The following is a 15,675-nucleotide window of genomic DNA, read 5'->3' as shown; positions in this document are numbered from 1 at the left end:
TTCTCCACCTGGAACCTGCATACGAAAATGTTAAGATCCTGCTTTTTCCTCGGGGCGGGGGGGATATAGTAGCCAATCTCTGAAAATGGAAAAATGTTCTCAAGGTTAATTTTTAGTTTGAATATGGGGGCCGTGCTGCCTGCCCCACAAGCCTGAGAGTGCTGGTTCCCCACCCCCCACCCCGCCATGTTGTACGGTCCGGTGACAGCGGGAACACCTGCTAAGTAATCGGCTCGCTGATCAGCTGTGAACGTTGCTGCTAAACTTGGCGCGACAGCTGCCTCCATCTCCAGCAGATGTTTCTAATTTTTAGCCCAACGGAAACTTTATGAATCACTTCAACTCCTTCCCAGGGAGGAAACCTCTTGTGATTCATCCCCCTCTGGGACCGCGGGGTTCCAAGCGGAGATTATCTGACAGACTGACCCACCAAGCTCACGTGGCTCTGTCATTTTATTTTGCCTCCAGGGGACCATCCAGTACGGATTCAGGGTGTCATAAAGATTGAACTAGACATAATCCACCCCACCTCCCTCTCACTCCTTGTCACCTTAAACTCCCCTTAATGCGTCTCTCGGTGTTTGTGAAGGGAGACTTCCTTACAATGGAACGAGTGACTCAGTGGAGATGAACTGTGCTGTTCCAGGGCATGATTTCAGAGTACAGCCTCTGCTTCACAAGAGACATGAAGTCATTATGAACTTGTGGCTTGGTTGCTGGCCCCACAGAGCTGTAAAGGTCTCTTAGATGTCCCTGCCACTAGCTGAGCTGTCATAATAGCAGGAAGGACCAGCATGCTCCTGGTTCTCATAGAGTCAGACTGGAGAGGGTTCACAGGGAAAGTTACAGTAGAACAGAGGGTGACCAGATGTCCCGATTTTATAGGGACAATCCCCATTGTTGGGTCTTTCTTATTTCCTATTACCCCCCGCTCCCTGTCCCCATTTTTCACATTTGCTGTCTGGTCACCCTAGTAGAACATGAGCTTGTGTTTGCTAAACACATTCCATACACTAGCCCCAAATGTTCTGCTGCTTCTCTCCGAAAGGCCTTGGTACTAGACAGTCCGGTTCATGGAACGGGGCTGGTATCGGAGCAGAAAACTCAGAGTAGTTAACTTTAGTGGCATGAAACCAGGGCAGATTCTGTAGGACTGTATTGAAAACTAACAGCTGCATTGAGGCAGGGACAGAATGAGGTCGCTGTTAAAGCCGATCATGTTTTCAGCCAAGCAGGAGTGATGCAGTGGGCGCAGGTTGCCCTGTTGAGTTGCAGTTTCGATCAGGTCCAGCTACACTGCTATTGTTGGAACACAGACAAGCTCACAGTAGGTCTTTAGTGTTGTGCCATCACCTAAAGAAACAGAAGTGTGTTAGCAACCCTTCCAAGGAGCTGCTACATTCCGGCTCATCATATTCATTCTAGCATTGACACCCTGTTAATGACGAGATGGGAAAACGCGAGTGATTTGGCAAAATGGTTGATCAGATCTCTAGTGCACAATTAGTGCCCGTCAGTTGTTCATCAGGGAAGGAAATGGACTCCAAGGTCCCTGCCTCAGGGAACAGGATAGAAGAGAAAAGGCGAGAAAGGGCGAATAAAAAACATCTTAGGAACCAGACCCAGTGTCTTACCTTGGCAAGCAGATCTCTCACGGCATGACATAGGCAAGCCCTACTCTGTCACCAGGGGGTTGAAGCAAAGAAACATCAATGGCTCTTACTGTTCCATAGCAGAATTTTGCTTCCAAAGCATGCTTGATCCTCAAGACTTGCAATCTGGTGGGAAAGCAGAGTGCCTGCCTCTGCAAGCACAGGCTGGTCTCTGGGGCTGTGGCAGAGCTCAGGGCAGGAACAGATAAAATCTTACCTGGTATCCCCTAACTTGTTGCCTTCTTTTCTTCCTTTAGACATTGTTTCACCCCAATAGTGGAGCAGCTGGAAAGGACGGAGAGATAAAAGCACTACGGCTGGCACAATACAAGGCATTTTACACTACAGGTATAGTCTGTTTGAATTTAGGAAAAGCCCCTTATCCAAAGGCCTGGGTGCCCTGGGGGAGGGATTTAAAAATCCAGGCAGATTGGTACAAACAAGCACAAATCCAGGAGCCTCCCGCAAACCAGAAGATGAATCAAATCCTTGCCCCAGCCACGGGTCCCTCCCCTGCAGGCTTCGTGGCCCAGAGTTGGTGACCTTCAGGGCAGCTTCAGACCAAGGGGAGTGTGAATTCCAAAGCTGAGGATGCCTCCCAGAGAATGTGCTGACAGCAGCTTCCTCTCTCAGCCCCAGATTCAGCAAGGCCCCTCGGCACGCGGCTTCAGTGGGGCAAGCCATGTGCTTTAAGGTAGGCATATGCTGCAGTGCTTTTTTGAGTCAGGACCTGGAACGAGGGCTTTAGCTACTGCACCTCTGATGGTCACGACGACTGCTGGTGGTGACCTCTGGAGACAAAGCTGGGAAGCGGACACCCAGAGCACTTCCACAAAAGTTACAGAGGAAGGATCCTGATGTGAGAGGACAGCCAGAGGAATGACATGCTCCTCTGCAGCCCTCTGGACATGCTTAGGTTCCCTTAACCTCAGCGGGTGGATGATTAAAATGGGACCCTCACGCCAACTTCAGAACTGCACACAATTCCACTGCTCCTGTTCATAACATTTGGCTTTTTCTGAGGCATCTCTGATGTAGTATGTAGCCCCTACAGAGCAGGTGCCTTCCCTGCCAGGGTCTCTGCTTACCAGCAGCATTGGACCTCCTCATGTTCCTCTTCATTTTGTTTCCTTTATTTTTAACCTTCGGTCATTTAGCCTTCTTGTGGCTATTCTTGTGTCTCTGTGTTGCCCTGTGCTTCTTGATTCCCTTTTAGAGCAGCCCACAAGACACCTTCCTATCCTCCCCTTGCCTGTAGAGCTTGCAAAAGCTATAATTTCATAACTGGGTCAAACTCGGGTCAGCCCATGCAAACCAATGCACAACCTTGCTGGAGGGTTTCAACCACAGCTGCAGTCTCCATTGGATTTACAGGGTTTCTGAGCTATAATTACTGAAGGCTGTCATGCTAGTACTGTTTGCCAGAGATCAGCAAGCCCTAGGACTGTCACTTCATATAACATAGCTCCCTGTCCTTCCTCTGGTGCGATTCCTAAAGAGCAGGCAGTCACATTTACAGAGGTTTCCGATACAGCACCACTGCACAGTAAATGTTGCTAGGCAGGACTTTCCTTAGCCTATCACTGGAATAATCCAGGTAGATCTCAAAGCTTTTCCGTCTGCTGCTAGGTTGTTAAGCCATGTCCAGCAATGTGGTAGCGACTGTAGGTATAAGAGGTTAGACCTACACTAGAAACTCACTGATCTCCTTTGCTTGTGAGTAACTCATTTGCCATAGTTATATCAGTTAGCCTAGGACCCTGGCACCCTTTGGTAACAGAAGTACCTGCTGCATGTGTTCAGGCTGCTACATCTGCTGGAAACTAAGGACACTGCAGCAGGGATGGCTGCCAGGGGACTTCAGAGTTTTTCTCTGGGTTTCCATTCCAGGCGGGGCGAAAGCCTGTGACGGAAGCATAGGGCTAGAAGAGCATCACCAACCGCCGCTCATTTTTAATCTGGATCAAGACATTCAAGAGCAGGTGCCTCTGGACGTGAAGGCTGGCGAGTATCAGGCTGTGCTACCTGCGATAACCAGGGCTCTGACAGACTTTCTTCAGGATATTGCAACAGACAACGTCTCAACAGCGGATTACTCCCATGATCCAGCAGCGACACCCTGCTGCAATCCACAGCACATAGTTTGCCGATGTCAGGTTAGCTGCTCTAGCTGTAACAGGGAGCCGTAGACAAGAGTTTCACACTGAATCGGCTAGCAGGTCAGTCTGTGCCGTTCTAACTGTGCTGTTTGCAAATAAATCTGATGCCGTCTAGGCCAGCTCGAAGGACTAGCGTATCAGTGTGTAGCTACCGGTGGCACGGACAGCAGATGTGGTTCTCTTTGCGCAGTCTTTAGAACAGTGTAGCCACGTTGCATCCCTTTGAGACACTATGAGTGGAGTGTTCTGGAAAGATCACCTTCTCTGCTCCTGCATGAAGAGGGGATGAAGAGCTGGTAGATCTAGATCAGTAGTTCTCACACTTACCACTGTGGGCCACATCCAATACTACCTACCTGAATGGCCTGTATGGATGTCACATCGGCCACAGCTCTGTGCTGAATGGGCTGCAAGCGGCCCGCAGGTTGAGAACCACTGATCTAGATTGTGGTTGGGGGGCGGGGAGGAAGAAGGGGGAAATGTTCTTCATGGGCTTGCTAGGTGACAGAGGTGGTTCTTGGGTCAAAGCCCTTGTCTATGGTATTGCCCCCTGCCTGTACCTTGGAGGAGAATTGCTACAAAAGATGAACCTGCATGTCACTTGCCCCTCTGTGATCTGAAACTGGCCTTGAAGGGGACATGATGTGAGGGGAGAGGATGAGCCCAGGGGAGCGTAGATAGGGAGGAAGGGGGCCCAGGAAGCAGTGGATTAAACCTTTGTACATATGGCGTTGGCCTATGTAGAGGCCCTGAGATCTGTTGGAGGACACCCCCCACTATTCCTGGGGAGGTGAGGGGTAATCTTTACCCCCTCTGACAGCACACGGTGGTCACTCCTGTCTCTAGGTGGGTTTTTCCATCTAGGGTTAAACCAGTATGGGATTTACATGACACTGAGATGAAGACAGTGGCCCAGCTCTGTATCCTAGGGACAGGGGAAGTGCAGGGAGAACTGACCTCCTCCTAGAGATTTAAACAGCTGACGACAAGTAGTAAGGCCAACCCCCATCCTTGCCTCCCAGGATTTCTTACCCATATTTACAAAAGGCTCCCGCTTAGAATAATGCCCTGTACTTCCAGGGCAACTTGCGCCTCTGAGGATCTCACAGCACTTTGCCAAGATGGGCAAGTGTCAGCTCAGCTTGACAGGATTCCTCTAGCACAGCATGCTGTCCCTGCCCTGGTGTCAGGGCATTTGGGGATGGCTGGGGGGGGGGGGGGGTGAAAGGGGCGGAGCCAGAGCATGATGCCCTCCTGCAATCTCGACTACTAAAGGAGCTCCTTGGGAGCTGTTATCTACTGGCACAAGGCAGCGCAGCCCGGAGACCAACCTGGTGCCTGGCAGTTCCCTGAATGGTGCTGGAAAGCCCCAATGCTCCCTCCTTTCCCAGGCTGTTCTGGCACATCTGGGCCATTATCTCCATGTTATAAATGGGGAATCCCAGGCAAAAGTTACGTGAATCCCCCAAGGTTGCAGTAGGTTAGCGTCACAGCAGCAAACAGAGACCACAGATCACACGTCCTGGACAACGCTCCTGAAGCCAGAAGGGGTTGGGCAGGGTTGTAAGTCAGTCCAGGTTCAGCAAGAGCAGCAGCCGTCTTGAGTCTCAATTCCCGTCTCTAACAACGATGCCCTTCGCTCCCAAAATCGTATTGTTTGAAACAAACCAGTCAGCGGGCAGCTGAAGGCAACCGGCGACGATTCACAAACAGCAGAAACCAAAACTAGGAGCAGTTCCACTAATAAACCTGAATCAAGACTGACATCCGCAGGGCCCCCCAGAGAACAGCAAGAACTCCCACACCGAGCAGCCACTGACATATGACGACTTTATTACTAGTCTTCTGGTAGAGCTCAAACATAATAAATGGGGAGATTTCCCCCTAATATCACTGCAAAAATACTCTGCATGGATAAAATAGTATGTATATACTGTACAAAGACATAGTTTAATAGACTTTATACACATAAAACAGCATAAATTAGAAAAGGGAAACCGATGTATAGAAAATTCAGGTTACATACAAATTTGGTCAGGTTAGCATTTACAACGGGGTTTTAATGTCTCCTTTGTTAAATACAGCACTGTGCATGCAGTACATTTATACCACTCCCATATCCCATGTCAAACACAGGGCCAGAGGGGTGAGGTAACCACTTGAACATACTGTTGTAAAAGCAATGCAGCACCTCTGGTTATTCGCCCTGTTGTAGGCACCCACAAATCCGTTCTTCCACACTGCTGGGTTTTTCCAAACCACCTCCCAGCGCCTGTCCCGAATCCTGAGGTTGGCGTCTCATCATGACCTCTTCACTTTGCCCGGGTGACCTCCACGGCACAAGATTATCTACCAAAATCAAAACAGAACTGCCTTACTTTTCCCAGCAACAGGCCGTTAAGCAGGGTGCATCGCAGAAGGCTTTGCACACGTGCAATGGAGAAGACACCATGCAGTGTTTTACTTTCTGGTCAATGGGAGTTGTGTTTGCCCTACGTGTATAGGTTCGTGACAGTGTGTCCCTTATCCAGCTGCCATCGCATTCAGAACACAGATTAAAAACAGACAAAGCATGCAGGCTACGTGTCAGCTCTTAACTCCGGTAACAGAATACAGCAGCTTCCTCAGGACACCGGCAGGAAATACACAATGGCAAGGACTTTTAACTAGCTACTTCATACTAGCACCGCACACAAGCCACAACAAGGGGACCAAAGATCTCTGGGCAAGAACCTCACCTTCTTATGGAAAAACCTGGGGTGGGGCTGTGCTCCCCCACCCGCTACCCTCAGAAGGGTTCTTCTGCTCTATGGAGACTCCACCCAGCAGCTAATGTGTTCTGCACAGTGCACAGATGCCTGCTGGGCTAGATCATCCCCCAGCTCCTACTACAACGACCTCCATCTTGGGCTGAGTTGCAGAGACATTGAACGCTAGAAGGTGCAAAATGCCAGCCATACTTCCATAGAAGCTTCCCACCAAGAAGGAGCATTATTAACACACAGTTCCACAGAGGCACTTTTGCTCTTTGTTACCGCAGGTAGCAACTATAAAGAAATATAGCCCAAAATTCATAGTAGTGCCGAATGTCTACGTAGCAGAGTTAGTATGCTTAAAACGACGGAAGGCCAACATTGAAAACAAACACCGTGACCTAGGCAAGCACTGGTAACATGCAACACAAGCGTGGCTGCAATATTTTCACTTCGGGCGTACCAAAATATCAGTTGTTTAGACAGCTTGGAACCTGTGGTAAATAATGCTTTCGGCACCAATCCTCAGCAGTATCTCCACCTACTTTGGCATAGCAAGGCTGATCAATACAAGGCTCCCTGTTTTAATTATAGGTAAGTTCTGTTCCTTGGCAACAGGGTCCTAGCTCACTGCAAACTTACCTAGTGCATAGCTCTCACCTGCACCTGTTGCTAAGCCGTTCCTGGTTTACACAGCTGCAATGTCACCTTTATTCTGCCCTAGGGACTAAGCTACTTTGTGCTAAGCAAGGTTTGTTAACTCTCTGATGATCATGATTAGACCTTCATCCACAACTCATGCTAGTACACTGCGTCCATTACAGGAAGCTCTTTTCTAGCACTGAACTGACTCAAATGAAACCTGAAGCTAGTAAAGTAAAGACACAGGGAAATACTGACTGCAACAGGCTTTCGAACCAGCCTCTTCCTTATTGGCCATGCAGGAATACTGGGGTGTGTATTGCAATGGGCAAACATTCACCAAAGCCTCTAAGAGCCGCTCAGGAATCCAAATTGCAGCAAACAGGTGGTAGGTGGATATGGCCCATTGTAAGGATCTGTTTTCTCACTGCTATTGACCATGCTCGTTGCTGGGCATGCACACAGGAGCCATATGCTCACAGCGGCAGCAGTGTGCTTCAGCTGCCCGCCCTTTTGTACTGGCCACTCAAGTGTCATTACATCTGGAGGTAACAGAACCAAAGGTCCTGAGCATGGAAGCCATTTTAAAGGCTCCTTTTGCGTTTCAGTCCTAAGCCCTGGGTTCCATCAAATAACTGATCGCTCTGCAATCTCTAGCCGGAGTTCAGAAAACGCCTCTGACGAAATTCCCTCTTGCTATCAGGCTCCATCTTAACATTCTGGATATGAGATTCTTTGGTTCTCAGCATGTGTAGGAGAATCCAACAGAAATGTAACCGTGCGTGACACCCCTGCATTAGAGCTCTGTAGGCAGGCTTTACATTCTGCACAGATCCTCTTTCCTGTTGCATTCTGTGGGCCTTTGCAGAGATTTCTATGGCATGTATATTTCATTTCGATTGAAGCTGCTCTATAGATTTCATCCTTCTCGCTAATAAATGCTTGCTCAATCCTAAAGGACTCGTCCATAAAACCTCATGACCACACTATCGCTTTAGAACATTCAGAAAACCACCTTGTGATCATGGTGTCCTGAAGAAGCTGCAATGAATTCTGAAAGGCTACTTCGGCTATGTGGCCAAAATCACATCAGCATTAAACTCAGGTGTAAAGTGCATACATCAACAATTACTTGGGCTCCTGGAAAGCTCCTATGGAATACTGACTGCCATATAGCAGGTCACTAGCATAGGTAAGCAGAAGTCACAGCTGGAATTTGTGCAGCTGTGTGTGGCCAGAACCATGTGAACATTTAAAACTGGACCTGTACATAGAATAAATAAGGTGGGTTCATTCCTCCCCTCCCAGGATTTCTGGTCCTCCCAGCAAGTCAGCATTCTGCAGGGATCAAGTATTGACTTCAGTGCTTCCTTCTCGAGACATCAATCTTAGGGAACTATGCTGCCAGCCGTTACTGTAGTATCTGTGCTATTGATTTTATGAGGAAAATGCTAAGTCCCTAAGTGGACTTCACAGAATCAAGTCCACTCCTATCACTGAAAGTGAAATAGGTGATTAACCTTGTTCTCCAAGTCACTACCAGTTTCAATAGCTCCCAGCAACATGGGTATCATCCAAACAACTTCTAGTTGCGGTCAGATTTTAAAATCAACACAGGTCCTCGGGCTTTTTATCTCCTCCTCTCACTGAGATCTGGCCTGGCCCTTCCCTTGTTAAGTGGCACCTTTCTATTGCCAGCAACAGGCTCTGGGTCAGATCCAAGCTATGGCACCTTTAATACTAATGATTTAGTCACATTAAGCAGTGATTGAATTCAGTAGAAGGAAGAGTATTTAAAAACCAGAGGAACAACAGGATACTACTGTATGTTGCTCCTTCCACAAAATTGTGTCCAAATACAAAGCGTAATGAGTCGAGCTGGCTGGGTGGGGACAATTCCACTTTGCAACAACTCTCAAGGTTTCAGAATTTGTTTTCGTTCCAAACCCTTTCAAACATTTTCTGGAAACAGAAATGGGTTGAAATATCTGTTTTTGGATTGGAAAGATCAGGCTTGGATTCTGATCTCTAGTCAAAAGTGACCAGAATGTCCACCCTGGGACCCAGAAACCTTTCTGTTGAAAACCTCGTCGAAATCAATACATCTCCAAACATCAAAGTGTTCCAACCAGCCTTACTTATAAGCAGCACAGTGTAAGTAAATGCTGCACTAGCAACTGGAAACTTCAGCAGCAAGGAGGAAAAACGAAGTTCTAAGTCCAAATGCTTCATCTGGAAGCTCCTACTGCTAGGTCAGGGCAGAGAGGCCTGTTTTGGGAAGTAAGTCACACACGTAAGTTGTTCTGTCAAGTTAATTACATCACAAGGTTTTGACAGATCAAAGTCCATTTAATAAAGGGCCTGTTGGTGGACAGCAGGGGTTTTGGGCTGCTTTCATACAATCCAATCACAGCAGGCAAACTCACGTCAGCATATCCGCTCAGCTCCTGCTTGTTGGCACTTGCTTGTCCCTAGGACACACACTCAAGTGCAGGTTTCTTGGAAACAAGCACAGGAAGTGTGTGTGGGCTCCACTCCTTCTAGAACATTGGCTTCAGCACCCCAGGGGTCAATATGGAATGATTAAAGGGGAAACACTTCAAACTAAATACCCTGAATAGGAAGCCAATGGGGAAAAGAGAAAATGGTCATGCCAGGTTTCAAATCAATTATGTTGCAGACAACGGAATGGAACTGTATAATCCATGGCCGTGTCATGCACAGTTCTGAACTAAAGCAGTGAGTTTCATGAGTTCTGCAGCTGGCTAGCTTGCTTTTATATAGCCTTCTACAGCAGTAGATCTCAACATGCTTTAGAGTATCACTAAACCCTAAGGAGTCCGGTGGCACCTTAAAGTCTAAAAGATTTATTTGGGCATAAGCTTTCATGGGTAAAAAAACCTCACTTCTTCACTGTCCTTCAGACAGCCCACCAACCTGAAGCAAATACTCACCAGCAACTACACATCACAGAAACACTAACCCAGGAACCAATCCCTGTAGCAAACCTCATTGCCTACTCGGTCCCCAGATCTACTCTAGCGACACCATCAGAGGACCCAACCACACCATCACCTGCATGTCTACGAATGTGATATATGCCATCATGTGCCAGCAATGTACCTCTGTTATGTACATTGGCCAAACCGGACAGTCTCTACGTAAAAGAATGAATGGACACAAATCCGACATCAGGAATGGTAACATACAAAAGCTAGTAGGTGAACACTTCAACCTCCCTGGACATTCTATAACAGATTTAAAAGTAGCTATACTTGAACAAAAAAACTTCAGAAACAGACTTCAACAAGAAATAGCAGAACTAAAATTTATTTGCAAATTTAACACCATTAATTGGGCTTGAATAGGGCCTGGGAGTGGCTGGCTCATTACAGAAGCAGCTTTGCCTCTCCTGGAATTGACACCTCCTCATCTATTATTGGGAGTGGACCACATCCACCCTGATTGAATTGGCCCTGTGTTGACAGGGCCAATTCGATCAGGTTCTCCACTTGTGAGGTAACTCCCTTCTTTTCATGTCAGTATATAATGCCTGCATCTGTAACTTTCACTCTATGCATCCGAAGAAGTGAGGTTTTTACCCACGAAAGCTTATGCCCAAATAAATCTGTTAGTCTTTAAGGTGCCACTGGACTCCTTGTTGTTTTTGTGGATACAGACTAACACGGCTACCCCCTGATACTTGACACTAAACCCTAGTCAACTTTGAAAATCTCAGGACGTGACCCACAATTGGTGGCTGAGACCCTAAGGGCATGGCTACACTCGAAACTCCAAAGCGCTGCCGCCGGAGCGCTCCCGTGGCAGTGCTTTGAAGTGTGTGTGTGGTCGTGGCACCAGCGCTGGGAGAGCTCTCTCCCAACGCTGCAGGTACTCCACCTCCCCGAGGGGATTAGCTTACAGCGCTGTAACTTGCTGCGCTCAGGGGGGTGTTTTCACCCCCCTGAGCGAGAAACTTGCAGCGCTGTAAAGTGCCAGTGTAACCTTAGCCTAAGATAGTTTTTACTTGGTCCTTACTCAGGCAAAACTTCCACTGAAGATGGGTGAGGACCGAGTAAAGGGCTCAAGATTCTGTCCACGGTAAATTGCCGCAACAATTTAGTCAAGTCAAAGTGTCCTGGTGTATTAGTGTGTTACCATTATGGAGAGGCTGCTAACTACTAGAAATTATTACTGCAGGTAATCAACATCTGCCCTCTCCAGTGTTAAGCAAACAACATGGTAAGTGTTTGGATACTAGATCACAGAGCTGGAGAGACACTGCCAGGTTCAAAGTCAGTTTTTAAAAGCAAAAATGTCCTTACCTCTGGTGACTAATGCTGATGATTGTTAAAAGATTGGAAATGGATTTTAAATTCTAGTACGCTTGGCCCCATTTGGGCTGGAGGGTTGGGCTTTTTCCAGAGGCAGCGGAAACTCACTGTGAATTGGGGTCGTGGGGCAGCCGCTCAGAGGTGCTCTACATGGGGAGCAGGGGGAAGTCAAGGCCAGTGCGGGGAAGTTGAGGGGTCAGGTAAAGATTGGGGAGTGGGATGGGTGCTCTGCACAGGGAGCTACTCAGACTCAACGGTGTGTGCGCGTGGTGTGTTCCTGCCTGGATCCTGGGTCCTGCTCTCACCTGCTTCCCTCCCTACCACCCCTCATGCATGTGTGCATGGTATAGAGAACGCCCTGCCAGGGTGGAAGCACACATCAGCCTCACCCCCCACCCAATATTTCCATTGTGGAGGCGTTAGCCCCCTTTGCCCCTCTGATTCCGCAGCCCCTGGGACTTTTTGCATTTCACTCAGCTTGGGAATGAAAAGATGGCTCACTTTTACTTTTGTTCTGGTCACTTCAGGTTGCAGCTGCACCAGCCCAACGCTGGGATATGTTTGCACTGAAAATACTGCTGGGGGGTGGGGGGGGGGATAATTTTTTTGTTAAAAATGCTGCCGTCGTCGCAGTTAAAGCTATTTCTATTAATATGAGAGACGGGCTCAAGATTTAAAGGTCAGATCCAGATTCAAACTTCACCCACATTTGTAGGTGCTTAATTTCTGGGAATTTGCTTGGCCCTCTCTCTAATTAATGTTAGGATTTGTAGGCTGAACCCCCATCCCTAGCGGCCACAGCTGTGGGCATAAACTACCTGGCGGTGTCCCTGTAACATAGTTGTTATAGGCTTGATAATGGATCGGGTTAGAGAAAGGGAACATCATCTTTTCTGTGAGAAGTTAATACTTTCTTCTTAGCATGAGGGCTGTACTGCCGTTTTAGGGACTCCTAATGCTCACAGGAGGGAATTCATTCTCGTCATCGAGACGCACTGGTCCGGTTGCAAATTCGTGCTCTGGGATAACCTCTCCTCGCAGGGCACCCCCATCTTCTGAGTAACCTGTAGAAATAAAGAAAGGCAAAAGACTAAGGACAAATGAATCCAAGAAGCTCAGAGCTGAGCAGGTAGAGACACCATCTTCTCACTGCATTTGAGCTCAGAGCTGGTTTCTGCAGCAGTTTGGCAAAGTAGCCGGGGGACCGGGGGGTGTGGTCTTTGCCAGCAGTAGCCTGGGGAACAGATTCAGGCATTAGCGTCTGCAAAATAAGTTTTCTGCTTCCCACCACAGGCAAACCAAGAGGGGCTTGGATAATTTGCTGCAGTAACTTTAACAGCCATGCAGATATGAGTCATTCATACAGAAGACCTGGAAGAACTCAAAGATGTGGCATTTGTTTCTGTAGGATGCACGAAAGAAAGAGGCTTAACGAAGAAATCAGTTTCAACAGTAAACTAGATCTCATGCTATACAGACTAAGGTCCAGGGAAATGATCACGCCAGCTTGTGTTCCCAAAGAGTGAAAGAGTTTAAACTGTAATGCTTTATTACTATTTCACTGTCTTTTTGTTTCTTCAATTATGACAACCAAATAATCTAGCTTAAAGTACATTTGCATCTTGCAGCAATAAAAGAGAAGATCCTGTAAAAGGACCTTTGTAGAGGACGTATTTCTGCTCTCAGTGGATATGTGCAACTTCCACTGAATATTAACAGAAGTTGTGCCCGAGTGCATGGAGAGATGCACACCCACCCCTGCAAACTCACTCTCCCTGGCATGCATTCTGCATAAGGAAAGGAAGCAGACTGCTTGATGCTAACAAACTGCTAAGGAATCACGCTCCACGTTTTGGTAAAAGCTTGTCAGAGACTTTGGTCTTGCTGATTTATTCCCAAGAATTAGAAACCTGAAATATTGCTGTGTGTTTTTAATTAGGATTATTTCTGATCACCTTAGATCCAATGTTCTGCAAGGCAGCTGTCATGATGGAATAATTCATTTTAAACTGGGGAGGAGATGTGTTAAAGGTGACTGAGTCCATTAGAGCAAGCCCAGGTCCCTCTAATAAAAATCTTGTTCTATTGTCTAGTGTGTATGCAAATCTTGACACGAGGAAGTATAAGAGGGCAGTCACCCCCTGGACTCCTGCACCATTTTAGAGCTAGTTTCTGTACGAAGAGGCAAAGTGGTTTCAATAGAAGCTGCCGAAGAGGCAAAGTGGTTTCAACAGACTCTGTAGCGATCCCGACGCAGTACCATGGAGATCGGGCTTTTTATGAACAACCACCGTCTCAATGGTTGGACACAGATCTGACAACTATTATCAGTAACAAATTGTAATGCAAGTGAGGATAGAGCTACTGCTCTTTCCAGCGGAACTGCAGCATAATTTTGATCATTATTAATCATGCTTAGCACTTAGCTAGTGCTCCCTACTTTCAAAGCGTTGTATCACTTTGATGACCGAAAGTTAAGTAAGTATTAGCCAATTCATCATTAGGACGCCCCTGTGAAGTAGGAAAACAATATGTGGGTTTTTTTGCAGTAAACTGACGGTAATCAGTTTGTCTCACTCCTGAAAAATCAAAAGACCAGACTCTTTAGAGCCAAGAATGATTTCCTCAACATGTCACTTACTTACACTGTTTAGGGTTCTTGGACATACAGCACAGATCCCTGGCTACAAGCAAGGATGGACCACAAGTTCAGATCTGGAGAGCGTTCAAAGCTCTGAACAGGGAGAATCTATAAAGGGTGTGGTGGTTATTCCAGAGAAGGGTGGGGAAAAGACACATGGATTTACAGACCTAGGTGCTGCCACAGGGCTCAATGCTACAAATGAGTAGGGTGAGTAATATTGAATATTTATACAGTGCTTTTAATATTCAGAGCTCTTTGAAATACACTGTGTAGCTCCACAGATTTATCATTATTAAACCTCACAACACACCCGGGCCAGATTTATTTTACAGATGGTGTCATCTGACGCAAGGAGGTTAAGGGCTTGTCTACATTACCCACTGGATCGACGGGCAGTGATTGATCCAGCGGGTGGGGGGGGTTGATTTATCGCGTCTAGTCTAGATGCGATAAATCGACCACCGAGCGCTCTCCCGTTGACTCCGGTACTCCACCGGAGCGAGAGACGCAGGCAGTCAACGGGGGAGCATCAGCTGTCAATTTACCACAGTGAAGACACCGCGGTGAGTAGATCTTAGTATGCTGACTTCAGCTACGTTATTCACGTAGCTGAAGTTGCGTAACTTAGATCACCATCCCCCCCGCAGTGTAGACCAGGCCTAAGTGACTAGCTCAAGGCTACAGAGGGAGTCATTATTGGAGAGGAAATTCAAATGTAGATGTTCCCGATGCCCTCTCCTGTGCTCAGCTCACTAGAGCAACCCTCTGCCTCATGCATACATGAGCACTGGCATTTCAGAATTGGTGACCATAATAAAAAACACGGGGTGTGGGGAAGGACACCACCATGGAACTTACAACGAACTCGATTGCAATGAAAGTCCATCCTGTAGTTGGAGGCATGCAGGAGGGCCCTGAGAGACCCAAAGGGCACTGTGTGAGCATAAGGATTAGCCTGGGTGGACCTGATAGCAGGAACAGGGTGATGGTGAAGCAGAACAAAACATCCCAAGTCATTTCAATGGGCTGCAACATGGAAAGTGCAGTGCCAGGGAAGCTTCTCAGCGATGCTCTGCTGTGAAAAATTCTGACTTTGCTCCAAGAAGCTTTCACCTGGTCACCCTTGCAGAGGGGCAAGCCCAGCTCACCTGGTCACCCTTGCAGAGATGCCAGCCCCTGGGGCAAGCCCAGCTCACCTGGTCACCCTTGCAGAGATGCCAGCCCCTGGGGCAAGCCCAGCTCACCTGGTCACCCTTGCAGAGGGGCAAGCCCAGCTCACCTGGCATGGATGAAGATGAAGGCATCGTACTTGGTCGGGCTACGGTTGCTGCGTAAGACTGAGGTAATGGAGGCCGGAGGTCATTTTCTTTGTTCTCATCCGTCTTTCCCGAGCCGAGCAGGCTAATTGTTTTGAAGCAAGAGAAGGAATAAGAGTTAGGCTTGATCCTGTCCACGCCCCTCCTCTGCAGCAGTTCTAACAATGCCCCGGTA

General features: G+C 47.7%; 2 protein-coding genes across 8 annotated transcripts in view; one reads left to right on the top strand and one right to left on the bottom strand.

The window, feature by feature from the left end:
- The window catches only part of ARSG (arylsulfatase G), a 93,837-nt gene extending 78,413 nt beyond the window's left edge, over positions 1-15,424 (top strand). For 3 of the 6 annotated variants that reach the window (XM_054047183.1, XM_054047180.1, XM_054047181.1), the window contains exons 11-12: positions 1,910-2,000; positions 3,543-3,937. In XM_054047183.1, the coding sequence (XP_053903158.1) occupies positions 1,910-2,000; positions 3,543-3,841 (390 nt within the window). In that variant the 3' untranslated portion in view covers positions 3,842-3,937. The other 3 variants (XM_054047182.1, XM_054047184.1, XM_054047185.1) reach the window with 3 other exon arrangements.
- Positions 5,625-15,675, bottom strand: part of WIPI1 (WD repeat domain, phosphoinositide interacting 1) — a 34,684-nt gene continuing 24,633 nt past the window's right edge. Inside the window, exons 11-13 of one of the 2 annotated variants that reach the window (XR_008446926.1) lie at positions 15,464-15,585; positions 9,345-12,604; positions 5,625-6,160 (exon numbers count right to left, since the gene is read on the bottom strand). Coding sequence is in view for 1 of the 2 variants with exons in the window: in XM_054047187.1 (XP_053903162.1) it covers positions 6,113-6,160; positions 12,504-12,604; positions 15,464-15,585 (271 nt within the window). In the remaining variant the exon portion in view is untranslated. The remainder of the gene's footprint in view (positions 6,161-9,344; positions 12,605-15,463; positions 15,586-15,675) is intronic. The other variant, XM_054047187.1, reaches the window with a different exon arrangement.

The sequence above is a fragment of the Malaclemys terrapin genome, chromosome 13, assembly GCF_027887155.1.
Source record: "Malaclemys terrapin pileata isolate rMalTer1 chromosome 13, rMalTer1.hap1, whole genome shotgun sequence".
Lineage (NCBI taxonomy): Eukaryota > Metazoa > Chordata > Testudines > Emydidae > Malaclemys > Malaclemys terrapin.
This window is presented reverse-complemented; position numbering and strand designations above follow the sequence as displayed.